The 22,600-nt window shown below is 39.0% G+C and overlaps 1 protein-coding gene across 1 annotated transcript; it reads left to right on the top strand.

Moving 5' to 3' along the window:
• The first annotated feature begins 1,531 nt into the window (after positions 1-1,531).
• Smpx (small muscle protein X-linked) lies at positions 1,532-20,053 on the top strand. The gene is made up of 3 exons (XM_052170208.1): positions 1,532-1,570; positions 12,957-13,043; positions 19,922-20,053. The coding sequence occupies exons 1-3, from the start codon at positions 1,532-1,534 to the stop codon at positions 20,051-20,053; spliced, it is 258 nt and encodes an 85-aa protein (XP_052026168.1).
• Positions 20,054-22,600: the final 2,547 nt, after the last annotated feature.

The raw sequence follows: 22,600 nt of genomic DNA, 5'->3' as shown, positions 1-22,600 counted from the left end.
TTCCTGTTACCCTGTCCCAGAGTTCTTTACTCCACCCCCTCCTTTCCACCTCTGAGAGGCTGCTCCCCCCAGGGAATACCACCTCTCAAGGGCATCATATTCCTATATGATAAAGCACATCCTCTCACAAGGAGGCCAGACAAGGCAGCCCTCTGCTACATATGACTTTTGGTTTGTGGTTCAGTCTCTGAGAACTCCCAGGGGTCGGGGTTTTGTTTCTACATTTAAGGCTGCAGATGAACATAGCACACAGAAGTCACGAGCTGTGGCTATTGGTATTAATGAAATAAACATTCACACCATGCTTTAGAGTTCAGAAAGCCTTGTCAGAGGAATTATGTCACTCAAATCTTCCCATAGCCTGTGAATCAGGACCATTTTAAGGAAGAGAAAACAGGCCTAACAATATTGAATGTCATCACCCAGATTTCAGAGGCCTTGTGTGAAACATTAACATTGCTCCCTGTGTTCATTCAGTCCCAGTTAGCACACATGCATAGCAGTCAGTAGATAGAATTCGGTCCACTCATTTTATAGTTTTACGATTTAGAACAGAGAGAGAATGTTTTGAATTCAATGAGTTTTAAATTTTTTTCTTGGTCTGGTTGATGTTTAACAGATAGCTATAAAAACAGGCCAGAGCCGGGTTCATTAGTGTTCCTTGTTCCATTACCTCCAGCAAACCAAAGCCTTTATCTCCAGGTGGGCTTTAGTTCCAGTGCTCAAAGTTAGGACTCCTGTGTTTAAAGAAGGTTTGAGGGAAAAAAAGTGCTTCTACATTTTGGGGATCTGATATGGTCATGGAATTCTACTTTCTTTCTAAGACTGTTCCACTGAAGAAAGCCAGTTCCAGAACATTCTGGCTTCCATTGTTTCTATAATCTAGGTTTATTGGGGATGGTTAGGTGGGACACGTATTAAGATTAAATAACTCGGCTCCTCAAAGAGTCTCCAGATGCCTTCAAAGGTTGCTGGGAGAAGATATGTTCACACAGCTGAGAGAGTAGTCCAAAAACCGAGCGGTCATCTCGCGGATGTCATCTCGAGCGGTCATCTCGGTCAGGTATCTCGCGGAGAATGGTTGTCCCTGCTGAACTGAGTAACTGCCCTGGCAACAGCGAGCACAGACCACAAGTTCAGTTTCAAACGGCAGCCAGCCTCTGTTGCCGAACAAAGATGTTTCACTGGTCCCTCCTCTTTGGTTTGAAGCTCTTGGCAGAAGATCAAGAGGGCAGGTGAAGAGAGGATAGAGCCTTTCAAGTTTCTGATCACCTATCATTTCCATCAGGGGCAAGGCTCGGTATATCTTCTGAATGATTTATCGGGGTGCTCTAGTGTTCCCTCTCCCTGAGGCATTGGGAAGGAGAGTCTCCAAGTAACTGCAGAAACTGAGACTGAAAGAATATATGGCCAGTGAAAGGGGCGACTGCCCAGCTGAACCATGAGTTAAATTCTAATTTATCACGACCTTGAATCTGAAGGCTGCCACCTCTAACAGTGTCTTGTTTTGTAGGGATAAGACCTCGTGAATATGTCGAAGCAGCCAATTTCCAACGTCAGAGCCATCCAGGTAAGTAAGGTATATTTGCATTTTACCATCGGCTCTGTGGCTTCTGACCTACAGTGAGTGTTCATCTCTGATTCTTAACTTTAAGAAGAAAAGGTTCCTCTTTATAAGGCTAAGGAGGCAGAATTGAGAAAGGGCTGTAAGACTAATAGGGTATAATCAAGAGCTGAAACTGCTTTTAATTGCTATGAATTGAAAGACATTCAAAGTTTTAAAATGAGAATTACATTTTACTAAACATACTAGATTTGCAATAACCTATTCTATCCTTTATGAAGAGCTGGAGAGAGGCTCCTGAGGCTTCAAAATAACAAGTAGGAAACACTTCTGTATCTGATTTGACTAGTATATCTGGCATGCTTGTATCAAAATATACTGCTAGATGTGCAGTTGGGTCTTCATGTGGGTCCTGAACAACTGGAGCGGGGGCTATCCCTAAAGCTGTTGCCTGTACGTGGGCTAGCTTTGTTTAGCTGGGCTGCCTTGTCTGGCCTCAGTGGGAGAGGAAGTGCCTAGCCCCACAGAGACTTGAAGGGCTAGGGTAGGGGGGGATACCCAGGGAACCCTCCCACCTGCTCAGAGGAGAAGGAGAGGGAGATGGGGGAAGGATTGTGGGAGAGGGTGATCTAGAGGGGGGCAGTGAGTGGGACGTAAAGTGAATAAGTAAATATATATGTATGCATGTATAATGCTAAAATACACTGTTCCCCACAAAGATGCATAGGTATTACTTGTTAATTAAAATATATATGGGATTTTTATATGCCCATTGATAGAGAACAGAACATTCAATTTTCAGTTTTGTATTCAACTGGTATACAGATATAGCAGCAGGCTACAATTTGCTTGACTCACTTGTTTCAAATGTATCTTTTGAGGCAGGAGGTTTAACTCAGTAGTAGGGCACATGAGTAGTATATGTGAGGCTCTGAGTTCTATTCTATTTATCATCACAAGGAGAGTTTATATTAGAGTCTTGATCCCTGCACTCTATACTCGTGAAGTGCTAAACAGAAAATTTCCTTTTTATTTTTCAGAATGCTCTCAAGCTGCTTTTTCATCTCTTCCTTTTATGTGTTATTTTCTTCATGTGATTCCAACAAACTTACTCTTTGGTTGCTTAAACTGACTTGTATAATCCACAAAGAGGAGATAGAGAAAGCAGGCATTTTGAAATATACATATAATATGAAAATAACTTTAAATATTTGTTTTCACTGAAGACTAAATCTGTTATTTCTTTGGAGAGTTCTGAGTTTGACTCTCAAATAGCTCCCAGCCTGAGAGACTCTGGGCACAATGCTTTCCTGTCAAATTCTGTTTTCCTTTTATTGGCATGGAATCTAGCTGTGCTTTCTCCCAAGAAACTACTTCCCTTGCTGGGCTCTTCTGAATACTGCAGGGCACGCAGTGGTTCCTGAGTCTTGTAACAAGAATGTCCCGGCATAGCATAAACACAATCACAAAAGGCTGACTGAGTTTCGGTGTCTGCATTTGGCCAGGCTGTGAACACATTATTGAGGGCTGAAGAAATCCACATTTACAGCACTGGTAAAGGGTGTTGGAGAGATGGATCTGTACTTGTCATGGCTAATGCATACCCTTAAATTGATGGAGTTCTTAAGTGGTGGGATGTATGACAGTCTCTGGAAACCTTTCACCTAGCAAGCCCAAGGAGGAGCCGATGTATTTGGCAAGGATTTCTTTCTACATATTGAGCATTCTGGTATCTCTAGCTAGTGAGTCTCCGATGTATCCTGACAATGGTAGTGGGCATTATTTTGTCACTTGGATCCATAAACCTTGAACCTTTGAATTTTCTGTTTTACATAATATCCAAATAGTAGAAAGGACTCTGAACACAGACTGCAGTCCTGAATCTATCTTGTGCTAGTGCAGAAAGACAGAAAAGGATTTCCTGCTGTTTTACCCCTCTGGACCTCTATTTCCAAACCTGTGACATGGAGGTAATAGTACTTCTGTTTAGGAATTAAAAAATGAGATCCTGACATTTTAACAGCATAGTAAACAATCATCGGCGAGCAGCCACTATTCTATTTATCATCACAAGGAGAGTTTATATCAGAGTCTTGATCCCCGCACTCCATCCTCGTGAAGTGCTAAACAGAAAATTTCCTTTTTATTTTTCAGAATGCTCTCAAGCTGCTTTTTCATCTCTTCCTTTTAAAGCTGAAAGTGTATTGATTTTTCTTCTGTAGTGCCCTCTGGCTAAAATAAATCTCCACTGAAAATTCACTAGCATTTTATTTACTAAATTTGACCTTGATGTATTTTAATGTCTGCAATATTTAAAATGCCACTATTGTCCATTCTCAATAGCTGTTATTATATTACATTTTACACACACACACACACACACACACACACACACACACACACACATGCATGCACGCAAGCATGCACACATGCATGCACACGCACAAGCACACACACATCTTTTTTTTTTTTTTACCAACAAGGACAATCAGCAGTTCCTATGGATGTGGTGTTGTCTCTTTCAATATGCTTGATGTCTCATCAAAAGACCAATTTAATGAACTTTCAAATGAAATATTTTTTGTTGTGGCTAGCATCAGCATTATCCTGTATTTTCCTATCAACTTTACATTAACCTTAAATAGGGCACATTAAACAAAATATGGAAGTGATTTCATAATACATAATGGTTCATAATAAGAACATGAGATCATGAGTTTCTCTAGAGCAAACACAAAATCTGATTGATGAGAGAGCACTCCAATTGGGTAAATATCACCAGATGTTTTAAAATGGTCTAATCAACACATTTTAGTTACTTCAAATATTAAAAATATATTTTATTTTTACATGTATGGATGTTTTGTTTGCATGTAAATATGTACAGCACATGTGTGCCCGGTGCCAGTGCCCACAGAAGCCTGAAGAGGGAGGTACATCCACTATATGGATGACAGGAGTGAACCTGGGTCCTCTGAAAGAGCAGCCAGTGCTCTTTACCTCTGACCTATCTTTCAGTCCATAGTCACTTCTTTCTACTAGACTCTTATCTTCAATCCAATTTAACTGCCCTTTCCAGGGGTCATAGTATATCTCTAATTCAACTGCAGTTTCCTGGGGGAGGGCATATTTTATGCCAGGAGTAGGGTATGCAACAATGAATTGATACTTGATCTCTGTACTTGATAAGGTCATAGCCTACAGTACTTAATAGCTGTACGAGTTTGGGCAAGTAGTTTAACCTCTTTGTTCTTCATCCTGTGCTTATCCATTAATAGAATGAGTAGCAGAACATCTTGCATAGTGTTTCTGAAAGTATGTAATAAATTTAAAAATGTAGATGCTAGGTCAGTGCCTAACTGATAGTAATTGCTTAATAAATGGCTGTTATCATCCATCAATCAGTCATCATCATCACTATCTATTTTCTCAGTTCCCAAAGTGGATGCCTTATAATACCATAAGTTTCATAGGATATTGTTAGATTAGGACTTTCCATACTGTTTGGAAAACTTTCTCAGAGTCCATTTCTTCTTAATAGCATCTATTCTTCTTATCAAGGCAATGTTCTCCAAGCCTTTTGGACTTTTCAATGAGCAATCTTGCAGAATTCTGTTTTGCAGTACAAATTTCCAGCAGCTTAGATTTAGATCTTTGTCTGGCTTGAGTGAACTGAGCTTCTTTCACCTGTACTTCTCATAGGCAGGCAACTTTGAGTGTATGAAAAAATATAGTCAAGCAGTTATGAATATCTGTGACTTTAAGCATTCTTTGTTTACTTTTCCATAAAACTGAGGCAAGCACTACTATATAACAGGACTATTGTAATGAATAAATTATATAGTTTATGACAAATTACTGGTTTGTAGTATATATGCTCCTTAAAAGATGACTATTTTGTCTATACAATTCAAGGAATAACCTTGCTTTTTTCTCATGTAACTCCATTTCCTCCTTATGCCAGAATAACAGGAAGGTTAGAATTCGGCTCATCCTTACAGAAGGTAGATAGCTGTCTTTCATGTTTGCTTAAGATGGCCTCTGAATTGTAAGGAGAGTCTAAGTTACCATTATTTCCAAGTGCATTGTCAGCAGATGATGTAAAACCATTCTGAAGGAACCAGTTGATTTTCTGTGGACTAGAGAGAACTCTTCAAGCTGCTTATAAAGTTGTCTATATCAGATGTTGACAAAACTTTTTCTGTAAAGGACTAGACAGACAACAAGTAGGTTAGGCTTTGAATTGTTTGGTCTGCTTCAACTCTCATGTCCGTTATTATTCTCTGAAGCAGTCACAGGATCATAAAGTGGATGAATGTGCCTGTTTTCCAACAGCTTATTTAAAATTTTGGTGATGGGTTGCATTTGTCCTGTGGATTGCAATTTGATGATCCCATTGTTGATTATAATGGGAACTGCAACCAAGGCAACATCAGCACACTCTGTGCACTGGGTCATGGGATGTGACATGACAGGTGGCAGAGAAAGTTAGAACTGCTGAGAAATTTAATTCCATCAGCCATCTGTGCAGTAGCTTTCTCTAATGAGAACAAGTGATACTAGCCACTGGCTGCGTCTCCTGGTCCTCCTAAGCACACCTATTTTGGGAGTTGTCACAGGCCTCTCCAGAACCTCAGCTCACACAAAACCAGTCATCTCTGGATCGACACAGATCCATTCTTTCTGACATTTGTCCTCTCCTGTGAGATCTAAGAACACCATAGCTAATCAGAAAAGAGGTTTATGCTCTAGTCGTGGTGTGCTATGTGATTTCACTAGAATGGGTCTTGTAATTTGTAAGTAAAAGTTGTGTCAAGTGACCTTTAAGGTCTTGACCAGCTTCTAGTAGTCTGTGAGTCTCTTGAGAGTAGCTTCTAAGGCTTAATTTTTGTACAACAAAAGTAGCTGTAGTTATTCAATTACTGTGTACCTGCTATAGTGCAATGTGACTTTCATACATCACAAGCAAAAAGGACTGAATCAGGTGACTCAGGCACTCAGTGTGATCCTAAAATGCAGTATTCTGTGGGCTTGTTTCTATCTTTTTCCATACTTCTACCCCGGATAGAGGTGAATGGCTGTGGACCATCTCAAGGGAAACTATGAGTGCTAAGTCCACTTGAGCAACCCATATTCATAAATAGCGTCTGAATTAAGAAGCTGATAGCCACTTAAAGCCATATTGAAAGCACGTTGGCTTGAAGTGAAAAGCACAAAGCAAAGTAATGCAATGATGAATATGCCCTTGAAATATAACCAAGTATAGTCACCAGATTATGTCCGGTTTAACTGACTTAATCAAGCTTTGTGTGATCCTAACTCTAACTCCTTTATCAAATATTCAAGGGCAAGATGATTGGAGTTCTGAATTTTTAGGGAGTGTGTGGTTACTCACTATGGAAAACTTTCTTGCTATGCAATCCACATGTAGAACAAAATATTAACAAAACACACATTTTAGTACTTCTTGGTCTTACCCACCCATTAACACTGTTTTTCTACTCTCCACAGTCCAGGGCATAAAGGTTCCATGGAAGAAGAAAGCTGCTTCTGTCAAAGCAAAGACTGTGTACAGACAAATTTTATAGACTGTTTTTCCTGGGTTGGATTTCTGGTTTAAAAAAAAAAAAGATTAAAGTATATGACAATCCTCGCTACAAAGGAACAGACTACCACCCTGCATGTCTGGTCACTTAATCAGTATATTGATTAAGCTAAAAACATTAACAATGACACATGCCTTCCTTTGTATCTTTTACTTAAATTTAAAACAAAACGCTAACTTTCATTTGATGTTTGTTTTACTGTAGAGTCAAGACCCTTTCTTTGATCATAGATCTACTGTTTCTTTCTTACATAAACCACTCAAACACACTGTGTATGATTTACAATGCTGGTTTCTTTAAAATGCAGCAAGAAGTTGAATATAGCAGTCTCACTCTCAAGTGGGTTTGCTGTTACTCCAACTAATGCCCTCTGATGTTTTGATGAAGGCTCCAACATTGTGACATGAGGCAAGCAGTCATATCCTGACTAAAATATGTAGTGTTTTTAATGCTGTCATTTACAAGTACTTCATAAATATAACCTGTCCCCCAACCAAATTGTGCACATTGTCTTAAAAGCTGTACAGTACATTTTTGAAATGTACTTTACCATGGATGGCAAGATTACAGTTTGAGTCATTTAGGAAATTGTCGAAGAGAAAAAATGTTGAGAACATGATGTTGAAGAGGAGAGGACCTTACAGTATGGGTGAAGAACAATGAATGGGTGGGAGCTTCTCAAAACCATTGAGTGTGAGAAGTTTGATCTGCTGAATCTCCTCCACATTTCAAGAAATATTCATGCTACAGCTTTAGGATTTCATTTTAAAACAAATTAGTTATCTTTTAGTTGATAGAGGTATGTGTTCATTTGTACCTCTTATTTCAGGATAATATATCAAAAAAGACTCTCATTTTCTAGTCTTAAAGGACAATTCTTTCAGTAAATCTTCAGTAAAGATGCTGTAAGTTTTAAAGTACAATGTTGCATTTCATTCAGAGAGTCATAAGACCCAAGAATAGGCTAGAGCAGAAAGCAAGTCTGAAACGATGCTTTGGATTTCCTGCCTCCCATAGGAGAATGGCACACATCAATACTGGTAGGAGGGTCTGGGACATTAGAAAACAAAAGATAGAATCAGTGGGTGTGGGAGTCCTCTCAAGCAAACATTCAATGTTCAGATAAATCACAGTGGTTTCTGAGAAAAAAAAAAGAGCTTGTGAGTGGGGATAAGAAAGAAGGGGAAGAGAGATCTGTGGCTGAGGAATGAGATTTAGTAGAAATTGCCAGTCCTCAGTGAGCAGCAGGTATCAAACTCTAACCCTTTGGGGAAAGAAGATGTCATCTTATTGTAAGCCATATACCAGTGACTGAGGAGGGAATATTGTTTCCAGAATCCTCCTGGCTCAAAGCCTAGAGCCAAGGAAGGAGAACAATACAAATAATTAAGGGAGTGGTGGAATTAACTTACAGTGAATTCTTTCTACTTTATTTTTACTTGGTGAGATCAAGAGCAGTATTAATTTCACATCAGATAGGTCTTCTATCAGGAAACAGTATCCTTCTCTAGCCAAAGATGACCTGTTAGATTTTTTTCCATTTCCAGCTTGGAGAATGTAACAAATTATGTATAGCTTGGGAAGGTGATGACCCAGGTCTGCTACATCAGGGGCATATTTTAAGGTATCTAAAATGAGTAAACTTAAAATAGGAACAAGAAATAAAAGAGTTACATTGCAAAAAGAAACATAAATCCTAAGAACCATCTTCCTTTGTATTCCTAGGGAATCTCTACAGATTCTCATCTTATATTGATTCTAAATCATTCATGTCAAACCTTTTATGTGTCTGTTTATTCTGCTGTACACACAATTTGAATAGCAAATATCATACCCAATTTGCAGATGGAAGTACTAAGTTACTGAAAAGTTTTGTGTTCAGATATAGAGCAAGGCAACAGAAAAGGCAAGAATTTTCTAGATGACAAAAGAAAAGCTGATCTATATTTTCCCATAAAATTCAAGTTATGAAGATTTTTTCTTATGGTTATAATGTAGCCCATAATTTGTCACTCAAATACCACTCCCCTACACTTGTAATAATGAAGTCTCTTTAATCATCTTATTACTAGTGTAGTGCATGACACAGTTGACAAAACACTGCTCCTTTATTCCTTTATTGATGCACTGTAATGATTGGATGGTCAAAATGTTTTCAGGCTGCTTTCTTTCCCATCGATATTTGCTGTTTTAAAAACCCATTTAGGTTTCTGAGTTCTTGAGTGATGCCTTCAAGAACAAAAGTGTCAAGTCAGAGTTAATGGCTCACTTCCCAATGTAGCTTTTGTTTGAAATCTATTTTAGAAGTATGCATTTGTGTTCTCCTTTCCAAAGGTCACTCTCACAGGATAAGTCTGCAATTTTAGAGCTGGCTAGAGCTACCATTAGCCAAGGGAAAAGAACTCTTGGGAAACAGGATTAGTAGAGTGAAAAGGTTAACTTTTAAAGGTTTGATTTGACAATGTGCCCTTTGTTTGTTGTGCTGTTTATGTGACCTTGATCACAAACTTAAAAAAAACCTTTGAGGTTTCATCTGTTTATCAGTCAAACAAATATGATGATATTAACTTTACAAGACTCAGTATTGTGAAGAAATGGCTCCGAATCCTACCTTTCTAACCATTTTGCATTTTATTTTTTAAGCAATATGTGTTTTTAATTTTTTGAAGTTAAAATGCAATTATATACTTTCTCTCCTTCCTTTCCTCTCTCCATCCCTTGCTTCCTCTCAAACCCATAGCTTCTTTTTCTTTAATTGCTATTGTTAGAAACACGCACATGCACAAACACACACACACACATACACACACACACACACACAAAACATAAGATTTCCCCCTTCAATGTTAGTATGTCTATTGGTGTTGTTCTTGTTTAGACCTTCTTTAGGCAGCCGTATTGTTGAGGTATTATGGATGAAGCTTTTTTGTAGTTTCTAGGAAATACAATCTCACAGCAGATTTCCTGGCTCTCATATTCTTTCTTCGCCATCTTTTCTGGGGTGTTCTCTGAGCCCTAGGTGCAGGAGCTATTTTGTAGATGTATCCATAGGAGCCTAACACCCTGTGCTCAGTTGTTTTCTGTATTTTGACTAGTTCTGGTTTTCTGTAACGGTCTCTATCTGTAGCAGAAATGTCTTTGATGAATACTATTTTGTATTTCAGATGTCCTGGTAATACTTTATTTGAAGGAAGAGTTCCATTGTTAAGAGGTTTAAAAATCATGATGAAGCCCATTATTCATATTACAAATGAGGATAAAGAGGCACAGAAAAGATGTCAAATACTAATTAAATCAAGAAACAGCAACTAAAAAAAGAATTTATAACAACTACCAGCTCTGCTTCACTCTTAAAAACAACCTATTGGAAAGGCTAACAAAAGTTCTAAAGATAATCTCCAAATAAGAAAATGTTATTATCCTACAACCTGAACAATTATATTATTAAGGATCACCTTTATATGTTTCCTTACTGAAAACTACATTTGATTATAAAGTGTTTTGACTTGATTAAATAGCTTAACAATTGAGACTTTCAGAAGTCTTTTTAAAGATATATTCTTTTATTATATATGAGTACACTGTAGCTGTCTTCAGCCACACCAGAAGAGGGCATCAGATCCCATTACAGATGGTTGGGAGCCACTATGTGGTTTCTGGAAACAGGACCTCTGGGAGAGAAGACAGTGTTCTTAACCACTGAGCCATCTCTCCAGTCCCAGAAACAGTATTTTAACCCAAATTCACTATGAGGAAGGTACTTCCTATATATTCATAATAAATGGATTGACTGGAGTACTCTAAATAAATTTCTTTTCCAAGAGAGGTCTTGCTTTGTAGCTCAGGATGGCCTCAAGCAATCTTTTTACCTCAGCCATCAAAGTGCTGAGATTTCTCTTCTTTCATCCAAATAATAGTGGAGGAAATAGTCAATTGGTCTAATACAGATCATCTTCTCTGAGACTGTTCACATTGTTTTAGTTTTATTTCAATCCTTTATGTATGTCATCCAATCTCAATATTTCAAGTGTGAATAATTTCATTCAGTTTTTACTCTTAGTGGTGCTGGATTAAACTTAGGGCACTTTAGACACATCACCAGTAAATAGCGTTATTTTATGTCTATTCCCAAGAAATAAAGGAATTATCCCAATTAAAATTATAAGAGGTGACTTGGAGAGATGATGCCTTCCTGAAATTCTAGTTATTGGGGAAGTTGAAGTGGAAGGATCATTTGAGGGTAGAAATTTGAGGCTAGCTTGGGAAACACAGGAAGATCATGATCTCACGAGATTCATGAAATGTTTCCCCATATTTGCTGGAATGTAAAATATATTTTCCCTTTGTCTTATGTATCTCTCTTATGATACATGCTGATGAAAAATACTTCTTGGCATCAAACTGATGTACCTTTCTTGCTACTTGCCACCAACACTTTGAAACTTTTCTTTCTGTGGGATCAGTATTAGTCTAGCATGAAGGAGAGTTTTCAAGCCTGCTCTCCTTGGAGCCAAACAGACCTGCCATGTTGCATGAACATTGACATTAACTATTTCCTATGTTATGTATTAACCACTACCTTGGCAATGGAGCATATACCAGGTGTCTCCAAATGGGCTTTCCCAAACTCTCAGTTTCATTTGGTGTAGTACCCAAATTATCTATTCTGTTTTACAAGTTAACAAAGCATTTTTCTCCATTTGCTTAGACATCATTTTCACTCATATCAAAATGAAGTTTCAACTTCTCAAGCTCATATATCCAGTTACTTATAAGGCAACATTTTATCTTTAGTGGAAAAATGTGGTCTAGTTTTTAAAGCTGTTAATGTATTTGAAGACATTTTTGGTAAGTATTAAACATTTTTACCTTTTGATGTCTGTCAAAATATGGGTGAAATTTAAATTTACATATTATCTTCTTAAGTTCAAATGATGGTTATAAGAAGGTATGTCGTGCCGGGCGGTGGTGGCGCACGCCTTTAATCCCAGCACTCTGGGAGGCAGAGGCAGGCGGATCTCTGAGTTCGAGGCCAGCCTGGTCTACAGAGGGAGTTCCAGGACAGCCAGGGCTACACAGAGAAACCCTGTCTCGAAAAAAACCAAATCCAAAAAAAAAAAAAAAAAAAACCAAAAAAAGAAGGTATTTCGTGCTTGCCACTGAAAGAGGTTAGTGTTTTATCTTAATAAAAGGAAAGCATCAAAATTTTATTTTAAAAAGGAAATTGATTTGATAAAATATTCCCTTTTCTTTACTGTCCTACACATGAGCATGTTGGGAGAAGATAGAAGACCCAGGGTCCTGAGGTGACCCTGAAGCAGTGACAGGATGTTACAGGAAGGAGGTGGCAACTTAGAAAGTGTGAAGGCACCCTCATCATTGTACACATAAAGGAAACTGACAGAGAATGAAATGTGGAACCGCTTCTGTGGATGCTTTTTCCTCCTTTTCTATCATTATGTGTTCCTTCCTTATCATTGAAAGGGGAAAATGATATGCACCATAGGAGGGCAATGGCCAGAACAAACTGTCTTCAGAAAATTTTCCATCCAGTAAAGAATTGTAAATTCACTGTGCAGACCTAAAGATGGATACCAGGAATGTATAATAAATGGAAGCGAAATTCCCTTTGCATATTTTGTGCTGTTGTTACAGCAATTTTCCTTAGATAAAAAGCTTTGAAGATGTACTTTTCAGAAGCATTTTCCTCACGATGATTGCTGTCTTAGAATGTCATGCAATTTCTTACTATTCGTAAGCTAAATTTACCCTGTCTTCTCTCTTAGGCAAATATCAATATTCCGATGGGAGCCTTTCGTCCAGGAGCTGGGCAGCCTCCCAGAAGGAAAGAAAGTACTCCTGGAACTGAGGAGGTGAGGAAGATAGCTAATAGAGAGCAGCAAGGCCCGGTTTCTCCAGAGTCCTCCCAGACAAGGTTTCTCAGCTGAGAAAACCTTCCATTTCAGTCAGTGTTAAGTATTTAACAAAGATGCTTAAAGATGCCAAGCTTGACTTCCAGTTATCAGAACTGGTTTTGTGCACAGGTACCTTTGGGCTAGTGCTTGTCACTGTTTTGGTAAGTTTATACTCATGCTCTATGATTAAACTGAGCAGGCTGTGTATAGTACAGCTTCTGATGGGAGATTAACCTCAATTAGTGCTCAGTAAGTAAGCACATTAAATTACTTTCAGATTCAAACAAACAATCATCTTGATCTTCCTTTGCAGGGCCTGCCCAGCCTTAGGAGATCAAGCTGAGGTAGGACATGGCATCAGAAGCAGGTCAAAAGATTGATGATCTATGTTTTTTTTTTTTTTTTTTTAACTCTCTAATTATTCTGTGCTTCGTTAAGCACTGGAAAACTTAACTCTTATTTACTTTATAAACTTACTATATAATTCTCTGACAATTAGCATATGTTATATAGCAGCAAGGTAAAGGATTTGTAGCTAGAGATCTGTTCTCTGGCCAGCCAACCAGGAGCCCTTCTGCAGACCAGACTAGTTAACTCCTTGTGAACCAGAGAGGAAAGAATCACTCACACAGGAAAACACACACAGAAGCAGAAAATGGCTACGTCACTACATTTGGATGGATGGATAGATGGATGGATGGGTGGGTGGGTGGGTGGCACAGAGCCTGACCCCCCCAACCAAACCATTACACCATGCCATCTTTATTTCTTTTCTCTGGTCTTTTTTATAGACAAAAGTTCTTGGAAAATTGTCTCATAGATAAAATGTTACATAAAATGGGAATTACAGAAGGATATTGATACTAAGTTCAATGTTTTATTCTATATGCTCATTGTAAGTTCAAAGCAAAAGTTTCATATGGCCTTGCTTTATCATAGTGTACTCCCATGGCTTCATCCTTGCACCTGAATGCTTTTTCTTGAATATGAATTTGTCCCAAGCCTATTTCTCTTTTTAGTACAATTATGGAAGCTCATTGTATTTCTTATTGTGTAGCCTTTACTTACTATTATGAAGAGTTGGCACATTCTATTCTTGATTCTAACTATTACATCTTTCTAGCAAAACAACTAAAACCACCTCGTAAAACTTTCTTCCTAAGACTATTTGAGTCAAATCAGGAATTCTGTAAAACCATTAATTCATCTAAACAGCATTAATTAATCTTTATGTTGATCTTCAGAAAATCTCAGTAGGGTGGGCTAATGACCAGAGATTATTATATTAATTTAATAATGACCAGAAAGGCATATCACCTGCAAGAACCAATCCTGAGGTGAAGTCTCTTTGGGACCTTGCCTCTCAGAGCTTACCCATCTTAGGCCATGCAAAAAGGTGACCCACCACCTCCAGGAAGGCCCCCTGCTAGCCTTAGTCTTTCCTAGATGGCTCCTGACACTCCCTGTGACAACAAAGCTTTCTAAAGGAGTCTGTTTAGACTACCTCTCTGTATTACCCTCTTCCATTTACTCCCTGCCCAATTAAAAATGTTGCTAAATAGAGACTAAAATTAATAATTGCAAGAAATAGGAACAGCTGCTCCTCCTTGAGTGTTTATATATTTACTTGCAGGTGACTTTTCTGAGGAAATCTGAGGTCTGATTCTGAGGGAGGGGGTGGGATTAAGATTTTTGATCATATCATCACCACAAAACTTATGGCATTTAAAAAGGTAATGATTTCTATGACTTTTGTTTATAACAGAGCTGAGGACCGAACGCAGGGCCTCATGCTTGCTAGGCAAGTGCTTTACCATCGAGCTAAATCGATCCAACCCCTTCTGTGGCTTTTCTGTTTGGCCCATTACTTCAAAGTTTGCTAAGAAGACTTTGGTCCTGATTATGATCAGGTCCTCAGCTTTAGCCTCCAATCACGTGACATTTGGAAGCGATGGGCCACGGGACTCTGCTCTCACCTCCTTCCATTTGCCATTGTAGTTTTTCCTTCCCCACCTACCTTCCTTTTAAGCTGCATCTGCTAATATTACAACAGCTACTCACAAGGCAGCTTGGTCCTGCTTTTTGTTTTTGGTGAAATTGGCTGAGGTGTGGGAGGCTAGCTTCTTCCTTTCCCTTAGTGCAGTGGCAGCCTTGGGCTCCTCCCTGTATGACATAGGTATCTCCCTTTGGAGGCCAGGGAAGTACTTTCCTTTTGCTCATTTCTTGTTCCTAGCCTGATGGTTCGGATATACCAAGGACCAATTTCACTTGGTTCTTAACCACATACACTAACCACTTTGTATTCAAATGGCCAATTGATATTCCTCATAGGGTAGAGAGGATGAGACACGCACAGAGATTCTGGGACCTTAGATATGTCCATGCATTGTTCTACTCTTTGTTTTTGGAGTTCTTTTGGTAAAATAGAGAACTAAAGCTGTTCCTTACCCAAAAACAAACAGATAGAAACTCTTAGGGTTTGTAGGTTTAAGGGAGGAAGCGACCTTATGACTCAAACTCTGGATTGGATCTCAGAATAAATTTCCCAGAGAGACACTGCAAGGGGGAGTAGTTGGGTAGCTTGTCTTAGCTATAAGCATGCATTAAATAGAATTTTTGTGGCTTGGCTTGCGGCCCTAGCTATCTTCTGTGGCACAGTTTGAAAGAGAACATTGAATATGAATTCAGACTAACTTCCCTATTCACATTTATTACTGTTATCTGTATTTGCAAACTAAGCATTGTTTATATTCATAGATTTAGGATTCATATCCAAGCCTCATGTTAACAGAATTATAGTTGAATGTGTTGTTTGTAGTATACCATCAGTAACCAGCACAGTTCACTTCTGTCCTAGTCGGTACAGACTAGGTAAACAGGTACAGTCGGTACAGTCCCCCAGGTAAACTAGGATGGCCTTTCAAGCTTGACATTCTTTAAGAAGTGAACAAGTGGATGTGTCCTAGCAGGAAAACAGCCTGAGTCATTGGCTGTCTGACAAGCTCTGTAGCACTAGGTGTCTCTTGTGTCCCTATGGCTTCTGACCAGTCCTTTGCTCTGCCTGCAGACATGAATTGCATCCTCTGTCAGTGGCTTGTTAGACATAGGCATGCTCCTGGCACAGGGTCTTCTATCCAAATCCTTTTGTGCCAGAAAAGTGGCTGCTTGCTTGAAGTGATCTACGGGTATTGTTAAATATTTCCTTTTCATCTTGTCTCTTCACAAGGTGCAAAAAATAGTATTTAATTCTAGTCTAGTCACTTCTTAGTTGTAAGGCTTTGGACATTTTTTTTTTTTTTAGATTTTTCATCCCTTAGTCTCAGTGGTGAGGCAGGGATAAAAGCAGATGTGGAGAGTCAGTGTGAGAATTAAATGTCTTAGCACATGTACCTTAGAACAGCTAGCAATTGAAGTGTATGCTATAGCAGTGAGACTTCTTCAGTTTTTCAACATGAAGAATATGTAGGTCAAACTCTTTTGCCTCCTGTAAGAGAGCCTGAGGAAAAACTCAGTAGGTATTTGCTAATAAAGAAGAGCAGGAAGATGAAATAGCTTGGAGATGCTTCAGCATATTGTAAAGTATGTGATTCCTAAGGTGGACATTTCCCTTCACAGTGCTGTCACTGAAACAGGGACTACTGCAGTGGTTGGTAAGGCTTCCCTCATACTCTCTTCATCTACATTAAAGAATAAATAGCCTCTATTTCCCTGCTGAGTTGAGCTATCCTCAAAAAGGGCTACCCTCTGTTATTTAAGCACAAGCATCTTCATTCATGCTTTATTTTACTGTAATTCCCACAGCAACAAATTCACAGAAGCAGGGGACTCTAATTTCTGTTATGTTTTCTAAAGATGGTAGAACTTAAATGTAAAAATGTTCCCTGCTTCCTGACCAATGCCATACTATCAAATTATTAAATATAGTGACAATCTTCATCATATACCACCCTCCTAAATAGAATGTCAAAGCCTTATCATGATTAAAATAAAAAGAAAAGGGCAGTCCATTGAGGTCTTAATAACTTGATAGGAAGATATCTAGCATTAAACATTACCATCATTAATCTGTGTACATTCACCTGCCCCAAAGACATAAGTTCAGATATTAGCAGTGGAAATGACTCATCTGGGAACTTAGCAGATGGATCTGGACACATTTTTTTTCTTCGTGCCTGTTTATTAAGATCTACACACCTCCAACTGTGGGAGCATTTATTTTTTTTAAATATTTTTATTTTCTATATTCTTTGTTTACATTCCAAATGATTTCCCCTTTCCTAGATCCTCCCTCCTCATATGTCCCATAAACCTTCTTCTCTCCATCCATTCTCCAATCACATCCCTCCTTTTTCTCTGTCCTTATATTCCCTTCCAATGCTAGATCAACCCTTTCCAGGATCAGGACCCTCTCCATACTTCTTCATGGGAGTCATTTGTTATGCGATTTGTGCCTTGGGTATTCAGAGCTTCTGGGCTAATTAATATCCACTTATCAGAGATTGCATTCCATGTGTATTCTTTTGTGACTGGGTTACCTCACTTAGGATGATATTTTCCAGATCAAACCATTTGCCTAAAAATTTTGTGAATTCATTGTTTCTAATTGCTGAGTAGTATTCCATTGTGTAAATATACCACATTTTCTGTATCCATTCCTCCTTTGAAGGGCATCTGGGTTCTTTCCAGCTTCTGGCTATTATAAATAAGGCTGCTATGAACATAATGGAGCATGTGTCTTTATTGCATGCCAGGGAATCCTTTGGGTATATGCCCAGGAGAGGTATAGCAGGGTCCTCCGGAAGTGTCATGTCCAGTTTTCTGAGGAACCTCCAGACTGATTTCCAAAGTGGTTGTACCATCTTACAGCCCCACCAGCAGTGGAGGAGTGTTCCTCTTTCTTGTGGGAGCATTTATAAGTGCCGAAACATTTTTTATTTCATTGCTACACATATTTAAAGAGAAACAACACTTTACAGCCTTGTTAAAAATTCCTTCCTGAAAGCCAAGCAAAGAACGTTCTGGAATACCTGGTTCTTCAAGTGGGGAGTTTTACAGTTTTAATGACCTTTTCTCTATCTACACTTACAAATGATGAATGTGTTTTCATGGAGAAAAGAAGCCAGGTCTACAGCTCTGTACATGAATCTAAGGAAACAATATCTTCCAGGGACTTGAGTCACTTTATCATTTAGTGTGGGTGACACATTAGTTACTTAATCAGCACTGTACCGGCTTCACAGGAAATAACCACAGGAAGTCCCATTAGCCCTTATAAGAGAAATAACACTTCAGTCTTTTGTGCCTGCCCGTCCTACACAATAAACAACGTAAAAACATTTCTATAAGGGATACTTCTAAGAACTTAGTGATTTGTCAGAGTTTGGGGAAACTTGAATACATTATTTCTGAATGTGTAAACCAATTTGAGAATGAGACACGGGCAGGGACTTACAGCACTAGATTTATCACTGTCTTCACAGGAACCAAATATGACATTTCTGATTCCCCATGCCAATTGGGTTTATCCAATTCTTGATTAAGCATATGGAGTTATGACAGTTTTGCACTGGGGACTATGTTAGAATCCTCTACATTTAACACGCAGAGTAGTTATTTACAGTGGATCCACCTGTAAGAAAGATGGGAGAGAGCTACAGGAGAGTTGTTGAGACCCAGATCCAGGTGAAGAAGAGGGAGGGAGGGGCTTGGTGGAAGAAACACAGGGCTCAGTGGGGTTTTAAGCCCAATTCTGCAGCCTGGATTTCTCCTAGAAGGTGTCCTTGTCTCCCAGGTGTGGGCCCACCCTGGGGAATGCTCTGCTGCCTTTAGTCAGTATTTACAGCAGGTATGGTAAAATGTCCCCAGCATGGCAATGGATAGACTTTAGTGATGAGGAGTTAGGGCAACCGCTCAGTTACCCCTTAAGTAATCTGTTCCAAGGCATGATATTCTGGTTCTTAGAGCGATCAAGACAGATTGGAAGAACAGACTAGCATGCAATTTTCTTCTGTAGTAACTAGATGGAGCTATATGCAGCAACTGAGCTTAATGTTTTATTGTCTTTTTCAACGTGTGCTTGGTGTATGCATATAAGAGGTATGGGTTGATTATAGAATTGATTAGTTAAACAAAAGTCAAGTATACATTTCAGTCCTTGTCATTGACACTGCAGGAATCACACACACACACACAAAAGCTGTGGGTCCCTCTCTAAAATGGAGACTCTTAAATATAGGACATTTAAACTACTTTTCAAAACAGCAGGCAAAGGTTGGCCTCTTCTGTCATTCTCTCCCATACTCAAAGATATTTTCCTTATGTCCTTCTGAGTTTATGTTTCCCAAAAGAATTATATAACAAAAGGCTGATAGCCACTATACTTCAAACACAGTTGTGCACACTTGTGGACTAATTAGGGCTAGCTGTGCCCTGACAGTTTACAGATTCCTGCCATCAGTTATCTGATAATGGGATGATACTAAATTAACGTCGCTTTTAGGAGATGCTTTTGTGGGAAATACAACTCCAAGTTTTGGCAGTATTTCTTAGTATTTCTTAAGTTACTAGACACTGAACTATTGCCTAACATGCCCTAAGTTATATGGTGAGGACTTTTTCCCCTCACAACGTTATTTTACATTCCTGTACAAATTTTAGGGAATTTTGTTGAAACTCTAAGGCTGCCTGAACACTAACACCAGAGGAAGTTGCCACGCCAGAATTGCACTCTGACATTATTCCTTTGATATTTGTTTTCCTGCTCTATGCAGAAACCAGAGAGATCAAATCTCCTTGGTTTTGGGTGAGTTGACTATCGTCCCCCCTTTTTTCCCCAGGGAGCACCTGCCACCTCGGAGGAAAAGAAGCAAATTCCTGGAATGAAGAAATTCCCGGGTCCTGTTGTTAACTTGTCTGAGATCCAAAACGTTAAAAGTGAACTGAAATATGTCCCCAAAGGTGAACAGTAGTCCAAAGAAAGCAAAAGGTGAGTAGAAAAGCAATCTCTTTGAAAGAGACCATTTTCAAAGATGAGTCTCTACCAGGGGTGTTCAATTTAGACCGCATTTTATCTATGTTTTTTTTTGGGGGGGGAAAGCCATACCTTCAGATATATCTTATTCCATAACTACTTGGAGAACTAGCAAGGTTGTTTGCCTATTGCTTCTTTTCTGATCATTCTTCTAGTTAGCGAAGCTTAGATTAGGGCAGTAGCCCTATGTCATTACATGCATGTTTTCCCACATTCATGTGTTCCCATAAGAACAGTGAACTGTTGTTTTGGCAAGAGGATATGTCAAACAAGTAGCTGTGTAGATTTGGAAGTGGGAAGAAACAGTACTGCATGCATTCAGGCCTCAAAAAAAAAAGAGGTAACTAGAATATGTCCGAAGCAGTCCAAGAAGCCCATACGCTAATTAAGTATGGTTGCAGATGGGACAAGGATAGGTTCAAAACTGTGCACATTTCTTCAACAAGGTTCTTAAAATACTTATTTTCATTTTAATTGTTTAGTAATGATTCCCTGGTGAGGACTCATCCAACTCTCTGCCTGCAGAGAGTTCTTATTAACTGGGAAAGAAGTTCTGCCAACAGAGTGTGGGTTGACAAAATCATGGCTCTTTCTCCTAGGAGATGCTAGGAGCAAACCTGCCCTTCGCCAGCATTACCAAACCCCGCCATGCACAATCTTCTCCATCCATTAAACAGAAGTCTGGAGGAAAATCTATATGGGAACACACAATAGGCTTTTATCTCATTGATTGTTCATTCATTTATCCCTTCTTCCATTTAATCGATATTTATGGATGGCAGAAAGATGTATCACTGACCACTGTGTGAGAAGCATTATATCTATTTTTCCCCAAGACATGTTCTTCCTTTATTGCTGTAGCTGGGCTGGATCTCCCTGCAATCTAGGTCAGCTCCAAGCTCATTGCAATCCTCCGACCTCAGCCTCTCCAGTGCTGGGATGAGATGCATGGGCTACCATGCTTGGTTCCAGTGTTTCTTATAAGCTTCTTGATACCCAGTTGTCACCTTCATTCTTGAAACGAGTCTTGGGGAGACTGATTCTATTAGTCACTTACTGCTTTGATTCCCATGTCTCACTGCACCATACAGATTGCCTGCATAAACCCTCCTTGCACTGGAATTGAATATTGACTTGATAGACAGTAGAAGGTTTGTGAGACAGTCCAGTGGGTTATTGTGATATTTATTTTATCCTTATCTAGACCTTCTAAAGATATTTTCAAAGTTTCCTAGTGGAAGAGGGGAGCTGGCTGGTTCCTCCCTCTCTCTATTCCTTCTTCCTTCCCTTCTTTCCTTTCTTCCTTTTGTGAGACATATTCTCACTATATTGTTCAGGTTGACTTCAAACTTACTAACCTCTTGCCTCATCCTCTCAAGTGCTGGAATAGGAGGAATGTACTACCATGTTCATCTTAGAATCTGTTTTGAGTTAAAGTTAAATAGCAGCACATAGTGTTTTAGCACAATTAAGACAAAGAGGAAGTAAGAATGAAACAAATTATATTCCATGACCACAGACTGAAGCTCAGGAGTCTGGAGGGGACAAAGCTACCTGAGTGGGAATGAATCTGGCAGCTAGCTGCATGAACTTGTTATTTATGAATTATCAGAACAAACTAATGACTGAGTATCATACTCAGTCCTCTTTGAGTTGCCAAAACTAACAAGAAATCTAAAAGGGCTTTGATAGAGCTATGGAATTTCTTGCTGAAAAAGACCAGAGAAGAGATATGAATTTTTTGTTAGATTTATTATCACTACCCAACCAAAACTGCTTAAACACATGCATTTGTGTATGTGTGTGTGTATGTGTGTGTGTATGTGTGTGTGTGTGTGTTTGGGTGTGTGTGTGTTATATGTGTATCTATATGTATGGACATAAGTGATTGTGCATGTGAAGGCCAGAGACAAAAATCTATCTATCTATCTATCTATCTATCTATCTATCTATCTATCTATCTATCTATGAGATCAGTTCTCTCACTTGAACCTGGAGCTCACCAATTTGATTAGCCTGTCTAACTAAATTCCACAGGATCCACTTGCCTTCACTTCTTTCTCCAGTGCTGGGATTATAGATGTCCACAGAAGCAATATTGACAGCTTTTCCATGGGTACTGAGGACCTGAACTTAGCTCTTTATGTTCCTCACTGAGCCATCTCTGCAGTCCCTAGACATGCATCTCTCTCTCTCTCTCTCTCTCTCTCTCTCTCTCTCTCTCTGTATGTGTGTGCATGTATGGTGTATGCATGTTAGTGATGGGTGTGTGTGCATGTGTGTATATGTATGCATCTCTCTCTCTCTGTGTGTGTGTGTGAGAGAGAGAAAGAGAGAGAGAGAGAGAAGAGGTAGTAGGGTACCTTCTCTTTATCAATCTCTTAGGGTTCTTAAACTTATTTTTGTTATGTGTATTAATGTAGTACCCACATGCATGGCATGGCGTATATGTGTGAATTATAGGGAAACTTTGTGGAGTACATGG

This window comes from Apodemus sylvaticus, chromosome X (genome assembly GCF_947179515.1).
Source record: "Apodemus sylvaticus chromosome X, mApoSyl1.1, whole genome shotgun sequence".
NCBI lineage: Eukaryota > Metazoa > Chordata > Mammalia > Rodentia > Muridae > Apodemus > Apodemus sylvaticus.
Note: the sequence above shows the minus strand (reverse complement) of the source record. Positions and strands in the feature narration are given on the sequence as shown.